Raw genomic sequence first — 19,849 nt, 5'->3', positions numbered from 1 at the left:
GAGAAATTTTAAGAAAAGCGTCGTTAAGTATTATTGTTATGCAAACATAAGACTTAAATTTTTGAATAATAATAACAATACAAATACTACAACTGCTAATAATAATACAAATATCAATACTACTACTACTACTAATAATAATGAAGATGGCTCTTTGCGCAGAATTGTACTTTTATTATTTTTATTTGAAATTTTAACGCAAGAAGCCCGGCACTTCAAGATCGGTTCATTTCCCCAATTATTTCATTTTATTTTATTTATTTATTTATTCGTGAAGGTATTGTTTCGTGGTATCGTATATCACAAGACAATATATACCGTATTGTTATAAGGCAGTTAAACAATATCGAATGAAGATATACTAGCCTCAAAAAGAATCCTTGATTTACCAGACCCGGAAGGGAAGAGATATTACAATTATAATCCTTAAAAAAAATACTGTTTTAATGAAAAAGTCTTGCCTAAAAATATACATACCGCATTGATATTATTTTTCAGAACTATTTTCTCGTTTTTATTTATAGCTTATTGTTAATTATAATCAGTGAAATAAAATCACATGATTAAAAACATTTAACATTAAGCTTCGTCCAGAGAAAATAACTCGATCTTCAAATATGGGAAAATTCAAATTATATCATTTACTGCGGATTTAAGAAGTTGATATATTTTTCGATTTCTAATATCAGCGTGTAACAATTAATTAAATCAAAATTCTGCACGAAACATTCTTAGCAACTAATCACTTCCGTTTATTCGAATTTAAATGAGACATCCCCGTTTTTATGGGTAATGTATTCAAAAACTAATAGATAACTCTAAATTTATACCTGATTCATCCATTTAAACGAGATAAGCGTTTTAAAAGCTTTATTAAATTCAATAACCACTCCACGGGAGATATTTTATTGCTGATATTTTCGATCTAATGATGTTTTTCTTCTACCAAAAATAAAATGCTTTGAGTCATATTCTAAGCGAATTTCAAATTATCAACCATTATAACAGAGCATAGCTCACGTAGTGTTTAGAAGGTTAATAATAAAAGTTAAATTTAAAGTTAGACATCTGCATTCACTTGTGTGTTGTATGTTACCCAAATTTATGTAGAACCAAAATAAATATGATGAATTAGCCATTTTTTGTGGTAAGTTGTAATATTTATTCTATTTTATAGCAGCATTTATATAAATTTCATACTCGAAATCCATTTGAAAAAAAATTAAAAGACTATTCGCGTTATAGTGAACATTTTTTGCCCTTCTAATGAGAGATTACAAAGCCAACTGCGGACAAAACAGAAAAAGCAGTAACAAAATAAAAGCGAACAAATGAAATTAAGTTGGTCTGCAGTAAACGGAGGAAAAAAAAATCTGGTAAAATTACCGTACTGTATGATAATGACATTTCTGGTAAGAAACAAAAATCAAAGTTCCGGTGATAAAGTCAAAATATACGGAGTTTAAACTATTCATTTATGAATTTTTTCGTACACATGGTAATAGTTTACCATAGAAGTTCTGGTTTCCAAAATTATAGCTCTTATTATGACGCATTTTGTGAAAAATACAAAATTAAAAAATATATTCAACCGAATAGATGGTTTTGTAATATGGTATCCAAGGCATCATGATAAAATTACCAAATTATACCACTTTTGCCAAATTTTCTCACATATTACAAAACTTTATTTCATCCTTCATTTTACCATAGTCATTATCAAAGCGCTTCATCGAAAATTATTGAACTTTTTGGTTGTTCCCATAGAGCCAGATAAAAGGTAAATTTCACCATATTATGAAGGCTTTAATCATATTCCTCTTTCTCAGTATATAGTCCTTAGAATATAATTCGTTTTTAGCCTTCAATATTTCTCCAAAAGAGATGGCAGCAACTGATTTTTTTCCAGGCCATAACGGGACGTATTATTAAAAAAAAAAATATTTTGAATACTTTTTCAATAACATCGCCCCAAAAAGCTTTTCTGACTGAATTCTCTTTTAATCTTTTCGCAGTTTAAGATGGTTACTTTTTTGGAGCAGGGATGGACCTTTTCTTTCCCAAGAAATCTGCTCTTACATTTCCATGAAGGACACAGTGTGGTAGGTATCCACTGAATGGCAACCTCTTTACCATTTATAGTAAAGATGTTAATTAATGGAGACGTTTTAAAATTTCCTCTGACATAACAGACTTAGAAGAACAAATTGCTTCAAGAGCCGCTTTAGAGTCAAAGAGGAAAGCAACTTTCGAAAAAAGTTGAAGCATAGTGGTATTGTAGTTGGGGCAAAGCTATAATGGCTGTAATTTCAGAATCGGAAGCAGTTCTGTTTTACCCGACAGGACTGTAGAATAAAAAAAAGCATGCTTGCTTTGACTGTCGACCAACGTATAATCACCTGTAACCACGTGTAGCCATTCACTCTCAGGTTAAAAAGCATCTAAGGTCTCCAGAGCCAAAGATTCTTAAATTCGGTTGTTTGTTTGTTTCTTAGGGATTACACACAGAAGATTATTTCTATTATGTATTCTTTTCTGTCAGTAGGGCATTGCTTTGTTGGGCATTGCACACTCAATTTCAAAGCCAAGATCTAGCTGATCTCTAACTAGAAGCACTCCTTAAAGAAAGCTAGCAATTCTGTTTTTTAAGATCTCAATGGGGAATAATTCGACAGGAAAGAACAATCTGGTTCACTTAAATTTCTTTCTCGGTAAGATCTTTTTTTTCCACAGTGGATTCAATATTTATGTAGTGCATAGATAATAAAAGTGTTAGTGCATGGATAAAAAAGTTTGTTTTAAGGCACCAGTGTAAACAGACATAAAAAAAAATAGATACAAGATGGGAAATCATTCGAGACAGGCGATCACCGGTTTAGATGATGCCATGAAGGGTTCGCAACAGTAAGTGACACGAGACAGAATATAGCAGCCATGTGTCAAGTTAAGAATGGTTCCAGAACAAGCCCGTTCATAACAACTTTTTTCATTAAAATATACTCCTTAGCAGCATTTCAACAAGCTCTCTCCAAGTCGATTTACAGTGAAAACCACACCCAATAGTGCTTGTGAGCTGTTATAGTGAACATATATAACAATATTTGGTACTATTCCGTCTTTGAAACCGTTAAAAATTCCGACTATTATAGCAGCCAGTCATGCTTACTTAAATGTGGTCATATATACTGTGGTAATAGGTACCTGATATATGTACTGCGGCAAAAGACCACAAAAGACCACCCGCATGGAACAGTACCTATCATTTTGATTACTTGGGATTTCCCAGGCTCAAAAATATGTTATAGTCGATTTTAGTTAGATAGCAGTAGTTTTTTCTACCAATTTTGTAATGAGATGTTTTGGAGTGAAATAAAAAGGTTTTTTTTTTTGTAAATAAATCAAAACTACCAGAGTATGGTAAAATATATCATGTTTCTGGCTCTATGAGAACACCGAAAAGCTTTCGGAGCTTAAATTTTTAACGCAGCGCTTAGGTAATGACTTTGCCAAAATTAACCCTAAAATATGGTTTCATAATATGTGATGAAATTTGGTAAAAACAGTGCATGATATTTTAGAGCGTGGCATAAAAACCCTTTAATCGGTTAAATTACTTTTCAGATTTGTATTTTTTACTAAATATGTATAGATAACTAGAGCCATAATTTTGAAAACCAGAATTTCCGGTAAACGCATGATTGGAAAAATTACCAAATGAATTGTTTATGTACCGTATATTATTGTTTTTAATACTAGAATTATGGTACTTCCTACCAGTATGTCATTACGATACAGTACGGTAATTTCATCAATTTTTTTCGTCAGTGAATGTGCTGTGTAAAATATAGTTACAAAATTTAAATTTTTAAAATTTCAAGTATCTTTTCAACTTTGTCAAACTTTACCAAAGCTGCTGTTGCAGCTTTGTATAGGTTTAAATAAAATATGGTATTGAATATGATCTATACATGGTATGTGTATCATAACATAGCCTAACAGATTAAAACTGTTGCTTTACGGTGAATGTTTTTTTGCGTCGTTAATGTCTATATTTCATTTCTTTGAAATAGTTACTCGTGGAAGCTTATTTGTTTAGAGTTCAATATGTGTAGTAAATTAGGGTTTAGAAATTCTAAGTAAAAAATTTTGTTAATCGAAGAATTACTATGCACCGTAGTTCAGAAAAGTGGACACTTAAAATTAATAATTAGTTGAATCAAAACGGCGTGATTTGCTTTATTCCTCCGATTGAAATGAAAGATAAATACTACTTGTAACTCTATTTTTTTCTTGCATTCCACATCCTATTTTATGATATTTCCTACACTGTAAAAAATTCCATATCAAATTATGGTATAAAAAGTACCGTCACTTTTTGTGCATTATCCGTAAAATCTATTTTAACCGTAAAATATTTTACCTAATTTGATTCGGAATTTTCTTACAGTGTATAAGTTTTGTTTTATGGTTTTAAAATTTATAGAAAGTTTGAGTTATTATAAAATAAATGTGGGTTTAATTTTATTGTTTTAAAATAATAGCATTCCAAATTTCTCCCTTTTTTATGAATTCTCATTCTATCTCTTTTTTCTGTAAGGTATACCTGTTATTCCCAAACTTAAAGGGAAGAATGTTGAAGTGATTTTATATAATAACAAAATAAAGCTTTAGCTTTATCTTTAGTCGCATGGCATATATATTCAAATTTATAAAAAGCCGGGAAATAAAATTTATGAGAAATAAATATAATTCTCAGGAATAGTAAAAATTATAACGGAAAAAAGTTCATAATGAAGAAATAAAACTAAATGATAATTTAATATAAGGAAGCAATAGAAAAGCTTGTCTCGACCTCATTTTGAAGAAGGAAAACTTTTGAATAATTTTATTAATACTGATAAAATTAATTTCATTATTGCTGTTTTTTATAGACATCAATAAAATTTGAGTTATTAAAGACTTGGTTTACACAGACCGACAAGCAATTTGACCGTTGTTAGCAAACTGTAACATTTCAATTCTAATTTGTTTTGGAATAAATTTTGACATTTCTTTTAATTATTAAGCGAAGAACAAAATAACTAAGTTAGGCAAAATTTCAAAAACATTATTAAACATCTTTTAATACAAATTATTTACAAGGAAAGTATGATATATTGACACATCTTGAAAAATAAAGAAATAACATAAAATAAAAATAAAGTAATAAAATAATTATGTAATTAGCAGTGATTTGATCTAAAATATGAAGAAAAAAAGAATTTAAAACTGAATTGAAATAGAACTAAATACATTGTTTAATATTGAATTAATATTATCGAATTAATATCTAAGTATTCCTACTTAAAGCTTGATAAAAAATAGCAAATTCACTCTTAGATCTTAGCTTCTAGTTTAAAATATTGCTAACAATTTCAACAAAACAAAACATTTCAAAGAATTCTATAATAAATATTTTTTATTACGCACGTCAGCGCAAAGAAATTTTTGCAAAATCATCATTGTTCAAAAAAATCCATTTTTTGAAACTTTGCGAGAAAATTCTAACAATAATAAAACTAATAATTCAAAAATTAATTTCCGAAAATGAATTTTATTGCTTTTAAAAATATCTTTTATTAAAATGAATAAGCATTAAAATTCTCTAACCAAACCAAAAAACATTTTAGTTTCGTTTTTCGGTATTTACTTCCACTTCCGGTTTCGGTTTCGTCAGGCAGCCTACAAAAAAAAAAAAAAAAAAAAAAAAAAAAAAAAAAAAAAACTGTACATTTTTCTTTAAAAATCAGAGATAAAAATTTTAAAGAGTTTTTGAAAGCTAATGAATTAAAGTCCAAACACGGATGATAATAATAATATAATAATAATAAAAAATAATAGTATAATAAGGTTTTTTCATAAGTATAATGATCATTTAAGCCTATTTTTTAAAGATAATGTGTAATAATTAAGAAAAAATGCTTTATTTCTTATAATTAATATGCACAAATCTATATGTTTAAATGCATTTTTCACAGATTTTATACACTTATATACGTAAACTCCTTTACTATGCTTAAACATTTTCATGGATATTCTATATTCTATATTATATATATATATATATCGTCTAATTTATTCATCTAAATAAATAATAAATCTAAATAATAAATAACAATATAATAAATCTATCTCGAAAAAATTTCTTAAAATATTCCTCAGAAAAATGTCTCAAATATATATGGGAAAGTTACAAAAAATTTTATTTTATATTTGACCTGAAATAAAATAAAGTAAAATAAAAATGTTTTTTAATATTAGATAACAATAATTTAGGCAAGAAAGAAATGAAATGCAGGTNCTATCTATCTCTCTCTCTCTCTCTCTCTATATATATATATATATATATATATATTAAACATATTCCTCATAAATTATAGGATTGCTTGCTGAGACTTCTTATCCTTTAACATTAAGAGATAAGTCTTGCACCCGTATTACAAAGCGCATTTCACAAAAACACAAATACGATACACGCCTTTGTGCATAAAGCATAAACAAAAACAATGTGGATTAAGATGGTAACCCTATTAAAAAGTCATGCAATTCTTTTCTATTCTTTTTATTCGAATCGTCCCTTTTACAAATTCCTTTCTTCGTGAAAAAAATCGCCTGCAGGATATCATTGGATATGAAGTCCGTTGAGAGAACACTTTCACGTGTTAAACAACATCCGTGTTTGACCTACTCTCTCGGTCGAGAAAAGTGTTCCAGTTGAAAGTGAAAAACTACAGGTGTTGGTTCGATCTCAAAAAGTGTGGTGAGTTTCTTATCCAGCTTATCTTTTTGTCAATCTATTCATTACACAATTTAAGACCGGTGCTTCATTCATTCATATTTTTAAATTTTAAATATGCTCATAAATATATATATATATATATATTCATAATTTTCAGAATTTTTGTCCCCTGCTGTTAATAAAGTGTTGAAAAGCAAATATCTTAATTCTTTTTCTGTTAAAAATTCGAAATAATTTTTGAAAAAAAATTAAGATTCGTAGAAAATTTTGATGAAAAATAAAGTCTGTTTCGTTGATTAAAATCATATTTAGCGCAAGGAAAACACGTGAAAAACTTATTTGTTGTGCGCAAAACAACTTTGAGGACAAAGATTAAGCAATTAGGTGCCTCCACCCTCGGCTCACTACGGGTCGGCAATCTATCATTTTTGCTACATAATTATTGTTTGTCTGCTTCGAAATTAATTGTTTTATCGTAGTTTTAAGCGGAATTTTTTTTTATAGTGGTGACGTAGAACAGTTTTTTGAAGCTATCAATTATATAAGTAGTAAAAAGAATTGTGTTTGCTCTGGAATCTATTTGAAAACATATGTAAGCCGGTATAGGGGGTTTAAGCCCCCCTGTTTATTGCAGCTCATTAACTCTGTTGATTGCTTCCAATAGTTGCTATTTCTTCACTTGAAGAAATTTCGGAGAAAATTACGGTAAAAAGTACTGGCAACCTGAATAAAGCTTTCACAAAATCCATTTTACCATGAAATACACTTTTACTATAGAATTCAATTCTACCATAAAGTTCAGTTTTACCGTAAAATTTTATACCGCAGTTTTTGCAGTAATATTTATTTAATAATAGTCAGTCTGTGATTTTACAGTAAAACTTACTGTTTAAAAATTACTCTATATCGGATATTTTGCTCCGTACAATTTCAGGGCAAAAAATAATTTTACGGTGAGAAGCACCGGCACTCGATGCGCCATTATTTTTTATCGTAGTTTTATCCGGAATTTTCCCAGTGTTGACATGAAACAGTCTTTTCTACTAAAGTTGAAACAATTCTCTTATACAGGTACTAAATATATGTATAAATTAGAAGTGTTCAACTATATTACATGGGATGTTATACAAAGTATTGTGCAATATAAATTATAAGTGCTGATGACAACTAAAACAATACGGAAGTTAGTGAGGGAAAACTGAATCTTACCATGTGATTTCCCTGTCAATAATAACGTTTATAAGACAATATGACTACTATATGAGACAACTTTATTATTATTAACAAAAAATATTTTTAACTTTTGTTTTATACATTGAAAGACGCCTTTGGCGACCAGCATGGTCACTTTTCAAAGTTATCTTGTTCACAACATACACTGGTGGACAAAATTAAGAGATGGAAGACATTTTCCCAAATATCTCAAAAAATACTGAATATAAATAAATGAAATTTGGTGTGGATATAGTTTATTCCATGATAATAAAGTATGCAAAACAAAAATGAAAGTGCCATTCAGTGGCAAGACCTATTGCCAATAAATCCAATGTAGTCTGAACTTAAGGATAAAAGATGACAATAAATGTGAGGCTTGTACAGTGTGTGTTGCCTCTAGTATGGTGTATGGTCACCCCTGACAGACAGATAGCATGCACAACGAGTATGCATGCTGTTAATAAGGGAGTTAAGGAGGACTTGAGGAAGACCCTCCCATTCTTCCACCAGAGCAATTTTTAACTCCAGAATGGCTCTGTGGGGGAGGTTGGCGCATCGCAATAGCTCTCCCAAGAGCATCCCAAGCATGTTCAATAGGATTCAGGTCAGGGGATTTGGCTGGCCAATTCAGTCGTTGAGTATCATCGCTTTCCAGATACTCATCAACCATGAGAGCCCTATGTGGTCGCGCATTGTCGTCCATAAAAATGAACTCAGGGCCAACAGCGCCCCTGAAAAGACGCTCTAGGACCTCCTGCCTGTACCTCTGGGCATTCACGGAACCATTGTCCAGCACATGGAGCGTTGTGGGGGTATCTTGCATGTGCCAATGCTTTTCATCTCTTAATTTTGTCCACCAGTGTAGAAACTTCGATAGTAATCAAGCCGAATGCACAGCACAACTGTATTTAAAAATTATAATTCTACAACCTCTCCACCATTATATATATATGTTGTTTATTGTTTATATGTTGTTTATTGTTCAGACATGCATCACAGAGTTCATGTTCTCAACGCCAGGAATCAAACGACACAGGCAAAACTATAAAGAACACCCTCTGATTGCATGTAGCATGTATATTAAAATTTCACGAATAGTTATGTAAATGTGAATTACTTTATTAGAACTGTTATGCGTAGATTTGAATAACATATAATTTGAAAAATTATGATTTGATAATAATGATTTGAATAACTTAATAACATGTTTTTTGTTGAACCGGGATTTATGTTTACGAAGGATAATGATAATATGGCCAAATTTGGAACCTTGCAATGATTGCAAATAATTTTCAACAGTTTTATGGTTTAACATAATCTTATAATTTTAACAATGTGTGGCAATACATTGAGTTATTAGAATTTTAACAGTGCAGAATAGTAGACTTAATTAATTAAATTTTAACAATTTGCAGCGATAAATTGAATAATATTGAATAATATATAATTTTTAATATTGTAAATCAGTAGATTGAATTAATTACACTATGAACAATATACTATAACATACTGAATTAATTGAATTTTTAACGTTGCATAATAATAGATTGAATTAATTGAACTTTCATGAACTCACAGCAATATATTGCTTCTTTTAAGTCTTTAACAATTTATAGCTATGAATTAGTATTTTTAACACCCAGGTTATTGTAAAGTGCATATTATATCAAGTACAAAAGCAGCAAAAATATTTTTTTTTAATTTTTAACAAAAAGATATTGTTAAAATGTATTTTCCTATACTTTAACATAACCCGTAAAGTGAGATAAATGCTTTGTTACGTTCAATTAAGAGAATAGATCTCATGGCATAAATGAGTGAGAAAGCATTAACCTGATGTCATAATTTCACTTTACTTCTCAGCATTCAGATGCATTAATTACGAAGGAAAGTTTATTCAGTACATTCTAATTATTAAACGTGTTTTACACGGCCTCAAGCTTTTTTCAATTTTGTGTCTCTTTTTTGCGCACTTGTTTGAAAAAAGAACATTTTACTGATTACTTCATCTATTCGTGTTATAAATTTAAAAGTAGTTAAAAAAAATTAAGTGATAATTAATTAAGTAACAAATTAGGTAACAATTACTTTACTTCTAAAGTATAAAAATTTTTGCAAAATTAGGCTTCAAATAAGCAAAATTTTCACGTGAAAGGTTTCACACGGAGAAAAAAATTCTAGTAAAATTACCATACTGTTTGGTACTGATTTCCATTCATGTAATTACGTTTTACTGTAAATTCTTGTTTTTAAAATTATAGTTCTTTTAACCACCCATTTAATAGAAAGCACAATAATGAAAAGCAAATTTAACCGAATAAATGATTTTATGCCCTGTTCTGAAGCATTGTAATAAAATTATCAAATTTCATTACGCATTATAAAACTATATTTAATTCTTAGTTTTACCAAAGTGCTTCGGGAAAAAATACCGAGCTTTTTGGTGTTCCCTTAGAGTCAGAAAAACGGCGCATTTTACCATATTCTGGTAATTTTGACCCTACTTTTTTATCTCTGCGGCAGGAATTGGAATATTAAAGCAAGTGGAATTATTATGTATTCTGTTTGATAAAAAAAAATGCACAGGAAAAACTTAAGAGAAATATTTATTCGAAAATAATTTCATTTTTAACTTTTGTATGAATTGGACTTCAGCTTATGATAAATTCGACTTCAACTTTTGATGCTCAACTACCTTTAAATTTATTCAACAAAAAGATTAAATCATCAGTAAAAATTACAAAATAGGTGACACTAAATAATAAAATTCTGAAACACGCTTAGTAAATTTTTCTTTGATTGACAATTTTTTTAAAACTTATCATGAATTTGGTCTCAAGCACTCTTGCTTCGAAAACGGAGTTTAAACTCCATCTGTTGTCCCTAAGCTTTTCTTTCGTCTAGGTATGTTATATGTGCTATAGTTAAGAATCTATTAGAGTTGGACGGGAAATTTATTTTGTATATTTATTATTTAAATATCATATTACCAAAACACCATGCAGTGAAGATCCTTGAAGCACTGAGTTTGTGAGGGCTACCAAGATGTTTATAATATACGAAGCCTCGTGTTGACTTCTTTTGTAAATAATTTAACATTAATAAATCCTTTTCAGAACCAAAAACAAATATTTATTGATAGTATACGCTTACTCGTAACTTGCAATATACACGCACTTTTTGTATCGACGTTCTACAATATTTTTTTTAATATTACAAAACAAAGCATACCGCTGTTGCCATTTCTTATTTACTATATATATATGCGTTTACATTCGACCATCCTGACATTTTAATTGACCTCAGTTGAACTAAACTTAAAATTTATTGCAATGAAACTTACTAGATTAGCAATATGAAATAAGATGGGCTTCTAAGGGTTCTTTGATTTCTCAGCATTCATATAAATTAAAGCTTGGCAGACGGTTACTACTGTAAAATTGATGCCCAACAAAAAATTGTCTAAGTCGTTCTAGCGTCCATACTATTGCCATTAACTCTAACCTACTGAAATGATACTTTTTTTCCGTCTCTGTAGTCTTCTTATTCACACAGTAAACTAAATGTCATTTGTTATCGTTTCCTATCTGAAGGAACATACCAGCTATACCATCTGCTCATGCAACCAGCGTGAACTTCAGTTTTCGCTTCAATATTATAAAGAGCATTTGCCTCTTTATAATCCTGAAGCGCTGATTTATTAATTAGTTATTGGTTGATTCGTTTGTGTTCTTATGATTGGTTGATTCGTTAACTCCCGTTAAAAGGTTTCCAACGCCTCTTCTTGATTCTTTTCCCATTTGAAAATTTTATTCTGTTTCGTCAGCTGTGTTAAATATATAGCTTTAATGGCAAAGTTTGGGATAAATCTTCTAAAAAAACTTGTTAAGCCAAGAAATCTTAAAATATTAGGTGTATTTTTAGGTTTGGGAAACTTAGATATTACTTCTACTTTTCTTGATACACGCTTAATTCTGTTTTTATTTATAATAAATCCTCGATACTCCACTTCTTTCTTTCCAAACTCACATTTTGGTAATTTCAGAGTTAAATTCGCGAAAAATAATGCTTTAAATACCTCAGTTAACTTTCGTATGATTTGTCCCCACGTTTTAGCTAACAAGTATACCACCTAAATAACATAACACACCAACCATTGCTGTACAACGGACATAAAGGCAGATTTCAGCTTTGCTTTTCTGGTTAGGGGTATTTGTAGATAATCGTGCTCCAAGTCTAAAGCTGTAAAATAACTGCAGTCTCATAATGGGATACACTGCAAGAGACGTAATGTTGGTATCTCGATCCTGATTGGATGTTGGAACGTGGCATTTGTTTACCTTAGCAACTGCTTTTTCCATTTTATTTCAAGTAAGCCAAGCTCGTATTTCAACTGATTCAATGTGCGATACTTCTCTTTAATTAATTTTTAGTTAATTAACATTCTAACGTATGTAGAGAAACTTAGCTCAACTTTAATACGCCATTTTGTTGATAAAGATTAGCTGGCGCTGACGTCATAGCTCACATCTGTGGGTATGTGAGGTCTTCATGAAGTGTAAGCACCCAATTGCTTCAAAAAATCACCAATTTTTGACAATGGAAACTTATCTTTTATAGTTTGGCTGTTAAGACTGTAATTACTTTTTCTACAACTAAGAAATAATTAAATAGTTCTTCGTCACGATATTCGATATGAAATATTTTCCCTATTCTGGNTGAGGAAAATTATAGCTTAATATTGTTCATGGGTTAAATTTAGTAGGAACAACACAACCTGTGACGTAGGCTATATTATACCCAATTGCAAATGATTATAAAATCGTTTGCAATTTCTTCCGTTTCTCAGGCGATTAACTGAACTAAGTCGTAAGGAAGTAAGCGAAACAAGTGAGTAACCCAAAAAATTTCGTTTATATATGCTTGTTTAGCCAAAAATTCAAACATAATTAAACATAAACTGATATCAGGGTTAAACTTTTGAATCAAATGATGAAGCTCTAATTTTAATTTGATTGGTGTACTATTAATATTTTGATTGACGACCGAATTAATTGACCTATTCTCCGATTCAATGCGCAATTTTTGTAATTCAAATTCCATTTGATTTTTTTAAACCCCGTCTTGTCGTTTGTGTTCTTTAGTTTCCTTTTGGCGTTTGCGTTCTTCAATTTCTTCTTGGCGTCTATGATTTTCAAATTCTTCTTTATCTTTCTTTTCATTTATTACAGTTTTCAACAATTCTTTGACACAATTTACTTCATACTCTTTGTTCGCCAAAATTATCTTTTTTAAATAGGTAATTTTATGTTTATCATTCATATCTTTACCTAATTCTACTTCTTGTATTTTTAAATCACATTTTCTTGCATTAACGAAAAGGCCATTTTGTACTCGCGGTGAACTTTCTTACGATGTTAAAGGTTTCAAATAAATTCTACTTCCGAATTTGTTAGCTTCTTATGTAATTAATTCAACGTTAATAAATACTTTATTGAAACAAAAACAAATATTTATTGTTAGTAAAAGCATACTCGCAACTTGCTATATTCACGTTAAATGAGAAAAATGCTTATTGAGCACAAATTGCAAAAAATGCAGAAAGGGACCACCATTAATACTTTTTCAAGCATAGTAAAATTACTGAAGACATCATTAGCATTTGTGGGGTAGCGTTATTTTTTGTTGTTGTTGTTAAATTTTTGCCTTTTATTTGGTGACGGTTCGATTCTTCGGTACTCAACACTTTTTAAATCGAACCCGATCATCGAGAGACCACAATCCCTTGGAAATCAGGAGGTATCCAAAAGACTGTTAAATGAAAAAGAGATTGTCGCGCAGGTATTTGGCAATGCTTCATTCCTGATAAAACAAACTCCATCTTCTTGAGTAATCAAACAGACTAAAAAATAGCATAAAAATGTGCTGAGATGCTGAACTGTCAATCGTGCTGTCAGGAAACAACGGTCCGACCACGATTCATTTACGGAAAATGGCGTTCCATTCACCAATTTTTTTCCTGAATGAATTGCTTTTTCTCTGTACCTGTGAGGATTTTCTGTCTACCATGTTTAAAATGTTCGAGAATAAATCAACAAAAACTGGGCAAATCAAGCCTTGTGGGTAAAATAAGCGTTATCGAGTATCTGAACACCGCTTCTGATAAATTTTGAAAATTAATGGGCGGAAGTTAGACGAGAAAATCGAAAGGTTTGATATCATGTAAAATCAAAAGGTTTCAAATCAAGAGGCTTCAAAAAAAAAAAATAAATAAACGGACCTCCCTAACAACTTTTAATCGAATAATCAGATCTTCACGTTCTAAGGCTCAGTCTTAATGGTTCGAAGGTTTGACCTCAAATATGCTAACTAATTAGTGTGCGTGCGCGATATTACTATTAGTAGTGTGGACGATATTTTAAGTTATGAAATCTGATATAAAAACTTACTTTCTCTGAATAAACATGGCTTTTTTTTATGGATATGGATTTCTTATCCTACAAATACAGGGGGTAGCCGTAATATAAGAAATATGGTCCTCGTAGTCTGGTCAGGATAGTGGTCCAAAGTTTAAGGACACTTAATGTTAATGCAATGACACAAAATGTAAATTTTAGTAAAGATTTTTTTTTTAATTACTTTATTTAGCAAAAGCCTAAAAACTTGAATTGTAAGGTATACAATTTTTTACATCATCTTAAGGAATGCAATTTCAAATGGCAAAATACAATTGAGCGAAATCGATCTAGTAGTTCCTAAGAACTTTAAATTTAAAGTAATGTTCACTCGCTTCTTGTGGGCTACGTTTCTTTAGACATACTGTAAATAGCTTTGATTACGTTTCTTTAGACATACTGTGAATAGCTTTGATTACGTTTCTTTAGACATACTGTTGAACTTGAACTAATCCTTGTAAATTGCTATTTTTTAAAAATTTTGTTAATATTAATACTGTGAAATTAAGATTGGGACTTAACAAATTTTGAAAATGAATATATCTAAAAAAAGTATTGATTTATTGAAACTAATGAATTGAAATCATAAACAACGTTGACATAGTTTGATAAAATAATGATGCTCAAATCTTCGGTTACTTAATTTTTTCGAAAAATTATTTGCTCGAAAACTAATTTTGGTTATAAATAAGTTCTTTATATCATAAACGTCATAGCTCTAATTATGATTCTTTCTTTTTTCTTTTTTTTATAGAAAAATTAATTGAAATTCTTTTGTAATCTCCTAATGTACAAATAATGGTATTTGATATTGTTTTAAATTTTGATGTTATTGTATTATGTATTCCCTTGAAATATTCTCAAATTAGAATTTCATGAACGTTATTTCTTCCAAAAGAGTATCATCGCCATTGAAATTAAGAGGAACAAATTGACTTTTACATGATCTTATTTAATAAGAACAAAAAGTAATTTACTAGTCTTATAGCTATCTATTCTTGATGCTATCGTTCTTTCTTTTGAAAACTCTTGGCAAATCATCCTTCTATTACTTACGAGATAGCCGTGTAACACATGTGTGATTCATTTAATTTTAAATTTTTTTTTTATTTGCGTAAAAGTTTGAAGCTAGTTTTGAAAAGTTTGAAAAGTTTTTGAGCTATTAAGCAATATTATATTCATTTTTTAACAACGTTAAATTTTTTTAAACAACGTTATAATTCTTTTCATAATTGTCTTTTAGCACTGTTGTAAATATATTTATAATTACTTTTTAACAATGTTAAAATTATGCTAAATTATTTTTTAACAATGTTACAATTATAGTATAATTATATTTATAATTATTTTTAACAATGCTATAATGATGTTATAATTATATTTATAATTATTTTTAACAATGCTGTAATGATGTTATAATTATGTTTATAACTATTTTTTAACAATGCTAAAATTATTTTTATAATAAATTTTTAGCATTTAACATTAAGAATGCGGATGGTGTCATTGGTATGCAACTCGTTAAATAAGCAGCTTTTTTTGCGGAAAAATCTTGGCACTTCTACCTGTATTTACTTTTTTTGAAAGACCTTTTTGAGTTTCGATACTGAAAAAGTTGAAAATATAATGATTTTTCTGCTTCTTTTCAGTATTTTTCTGCTTCTTTTCAGTATTTTTCTGCTTCTATTCAGTATTTATTATGTATTCCCCTGAAATATTCTCAAATTAGAATTTCATGAGCGTTATTTCTTCCAAAAGAGTATCATCGCCATTGAAATTAAGAGGAATAAATTGACTTTTATATGATCTTATTTATTAAGAACAAAAAGCAATTTACTAGTCTTATAGCTATCTATTCTTGATACTATCGTTCTTTCTTTTGAAAACTCTTGGCAAATCATCCTTCTATTACTCACGAGGTATCAGTGTAACACATGTGTCACTCATTTCATTTTCAAATTTTTTTTTATTTGCGTAAAAGTTTGAAAAGAGTTATTAAACAATATTATATTTATTTTTTAACAATGTTAAACTTTTTTTAACAACGTTATAATGATATAATTATTTTCATAATTGTCTTTTAGCAGTATTGTAAATATATTTATAATTACTTTTTAACAATGTTAAAATTATGTTATAATTATATTTATAATAATTTTTAACAATGTTGCAATTATGGTAATATTATATTTAATTATTTTTAACAATGCTGTAATGATGTTATAATTATGTTTATAACTATTTTTCAACAATGCTAAAATTATTTTTATAATTAATTTTTAGCATTAAACATTAGGAATGGGGATGGTGTCATTGGTATGCAATTCGTTAAATAAACAGCTTTTTTGCGGAAAAACCTTGGCACTGTCACCTGTATTTACTTTTTTTGAAAGACCTTTTTGAGTTTCGATACTGAAAAAGTTGAATATAAAATGATTTTTCTGCTTCTTTTCAGTATTTTAGATTAAGACTCATCCGGGTACTGTATGCTATTTCAATTGTTCAGATACAAATGAAATAACGGAACGGAATAAAATGACGGAATGAACAAAATCAACAAAGTTCTTTTCTGATCGCTTCGCAAACTAAGTTCCCTTCTCTTATTCATTACCCCAATGTGAAGAACCCCGTTGAACTTTGATTTTGTTTCCATTTAATTTCAATAAATTTGCCCTGCTCGCTTTACCCTTGGGAACCTCCAGAACTAATTGATATCTGATTACGCTTTTAATTTTCTAAGCTTTCCAGAAAAACGTACATTTCTGTTTCGTTCTGGTTTTCAGATCAAAACAAAATCTGATTTACTTTGTTTGCCTAATAACTTTAACTGGCTTACTTAGCCCTCAAGCAAAATATAAATTTTCGATTTTTTTTCTATATTTTTTTTATTCAAACAGCACCAAATTTATTAGCTTCAAGAACAACCAATATGTTTTTTTAATAAAAAAGGAAATATCTAAACAATTTGTGATTACAGCTTTTACTTTCATTCACTGATATTCTTTCATAAAATAAAACTTTAGGAGTTTGCATAATAAAACAATTTTAATTGTTAAAAACGAACAATTATTTGAGCAAATTTTCAATTTAACAAGTTCAATTCATTAGTAAACTCTATTGTGGATATAAAAACACAAAATAAAATTTATTATAATGTATCCTCCAGTCTTACTACCTAAATAAATTTTTCTACTAGTCTAAATACTCAGCAAATTTATTTTCGGTAAAACTTATGTCTTCCAATATTTCATTTCCTTTGCATATTTTAATAAAACACATAAATTCTGTAAGGAAATGTTTATAAGGAAAAAATAGAGCAATAAAGCATATTATTACGCTCTTAATTATTAAGACACTTTTTTATAAAAAAACATAGCCACTTTGAGGAAAATATATATTCTAATTGTTTGACGAAAGCGTGATTAAAAAACAGATTTATGTGTTAACAGGGCTTTAAAACCTTCTCATAAAGTTTATTTTTTAAGTAAGCCTTCATTTTGTTGTGTTTCTTGACGAACAATACAAGTTTGCGGCGTACGATAAATGGTAACATAATATTATTGAAAATTAGAGTATTGTTGAAAACTATTTAATGAAGAAGAATTTTTTATGACCTGTTTTTAAATAATGAAAGTGACCTTCAGTCATCTTTTCACAAAAGAACCAATCAGCTGTATAAACAAACTATTTTGCCTAACAGTTTTATCATTTTCTTTTTCAGATTCGATTGCTCACCTCTTTATTTGCAAAAAGTCAACAGGAAAAACTAATCTGGGTCAACAAATCCTCTTAAAAATTGAAAAAGCTCACTTTTCCAAATTTATTCAAAGATGCTTGAAAAACTCAATGAGGGATTTCAATATTTTCTTGACCAAGGAGGTAAGTTGAAAAAAGTTTTATATGAAAATTCAAAAATTGTATTTTTAAAATTTCACGAAAAGGATTTTCTGATCATAAAGTAACTAAATTATAAATAAAATTTCTCATATAGTCTGGAATGAGTACTTGTGATTTTTGTAGAATGCTAGTAAATTATACCGGGTGATTCATAAAAAAGTATGCAGTTTTAATGCACTATAAATCAAGAACATTGTAAGATACCTGCAACTAATGTTTAACTCCGTATCCTTGCAATTTAAACCCAATCCAGAAGACAAGGGATCAAGTATTGGGAGAAATTTGGCTTCGTGGAGGACTTTTTGCTGGAACTAACCAGCATTTGCGTTACGTGGAGAGGAAGACTATAACCTCCCATGGTTAGCCTGACGGCAAGGGAATTTTAATCCATGATCCGTCTACCACTGAGGATATTTCACGTCAGCACTGTGGTCGGTGCAAGCCAGATGCGGAATTCATATTAACCAGCCATCGCCAGGATTCAAACCTGGTTCACCTCTTTGGAAAGCAAACGCTCTATCCTCTGAGCCATCGCGGCTAACATGGGGGTCATTTTAAGTTTTGTTAGAGACAGTCGCAGATGTTTCTATGGGTTACCCTTTAGTCACATGACACATTTTGAGCTATTAATCCATTTTCATCCAAGCGCATGTCAAAAATAATCCATCATGGAAGCCACTTTTTTTGGATACGCTAACTCTCTAGTTGATGGCACAGTTTGCAGGACAACATGGCAATTTCATTTTTCAACTGGGTGGCGCACCACCAGCACACTGGTCGACCTGCGCTTGAGATTACCTCGATGTATATCTTCCTCACCGATTGATTGTACAAGCCGAGGACTTCGTCAGTTGCAACTTAACCCGTTGCCATCCAGAAGTCCTGACCTAACACCGTGTGATTTTTCATAGTGTTAGTAAAAAAAGTACAAAGTATTCGTCCCTCATCTTTCAGTTGATCTTTAACAGAGTATCACAGTCAATATCATGATACTTGATTCTTGCGCTTTCACATCTTAACATGCGTTTGGGTAGAAATGGACTACTTGCTCGAGGTGTGTCGTGTGCCAAGGTCGTGTGACTAAGGGGTCATTTCTAGAATATTTGTGACTGTCCTTAACAAAACTTAAAATAATCTTACGCAATTTTGCTGCAGGTACATACAATTTCTTCCACTGTTCTTGATTTATAGTGCATTGAAACTGTATACTTCTTTATGAATCAACCTGTTTAATACTGAAATAATAAAAGGCAATATTATGAAACAGTTATCGCATTATCACATACAAATTTTATAATTTGCTACTTAGATTTCATATTTTTACTTATTTACACTTATTCATATAATTACTTTTTATTTTTATGTATATTTTGCATACGTATGAACTATGTTTAAAAGTATGAAACCCATATACATATTTTGAACTAAGTAGAGAGTGCACGAACTCCTATTATTCTTGTATATATATATATATATATATATTTTTCAACAATAATGTGCAATT

General features: G+C 29.7%; 1 protein-coding gene across 2 annotated transcripts in view; it reads left to right on the top strand.

Moving 5' to 3' along the window:
- Positions 1-1,006: 1,006 nt before the first annotated feature.
- Positions 1,007-19,849, top strand: part of LOC107444745 (very long chain fatty acid elongase 7) — a 32,995-nt gene continuing 14,152 nt past the window's right edge. Inside the window, exons 1-2 of one of the 2 annotated variants that reach the window (XM_071179872.1) lie at positions 1,007-1,147; positions 18,170-18,327. In XM_071179872.1, the coding sequence (XP_071035973.1) occupies positions 18,279-18,327 (49 nt within the window). In that variant the 5' untranslated portion in view covers positions 1,007-1,147; positions 18,170-18,278. Of the gene's footprint in view, positions 1,148-6,653; positions 6,800-18,169; positions 18,328-19,849 lie in introns of those variants that run through there. The other variant, XM_016058968.3, reaches the window with a different exon arrangement.

The sequence above is a fragment of the Parasteatoda tepidariorum genome, chromosome 4 (assembly GCF_043381705.1).
Source record: "Parasteatoda tepidariorum isolate YZ-2023 chromosome 4, CAS_Ptep_4.0, whole genome shotgun sequence".
NCBI lineage: Eukaryota > Metazoa > Arthropoda > Arachnida > Araneae > Theridiidae > Parasteatoda > Parasteatoda tepidariorum.
Note: the sequence above shows the minus strand (reverse complement) of the source record. Positions and strands in the feature narration are given on the sequence as shown.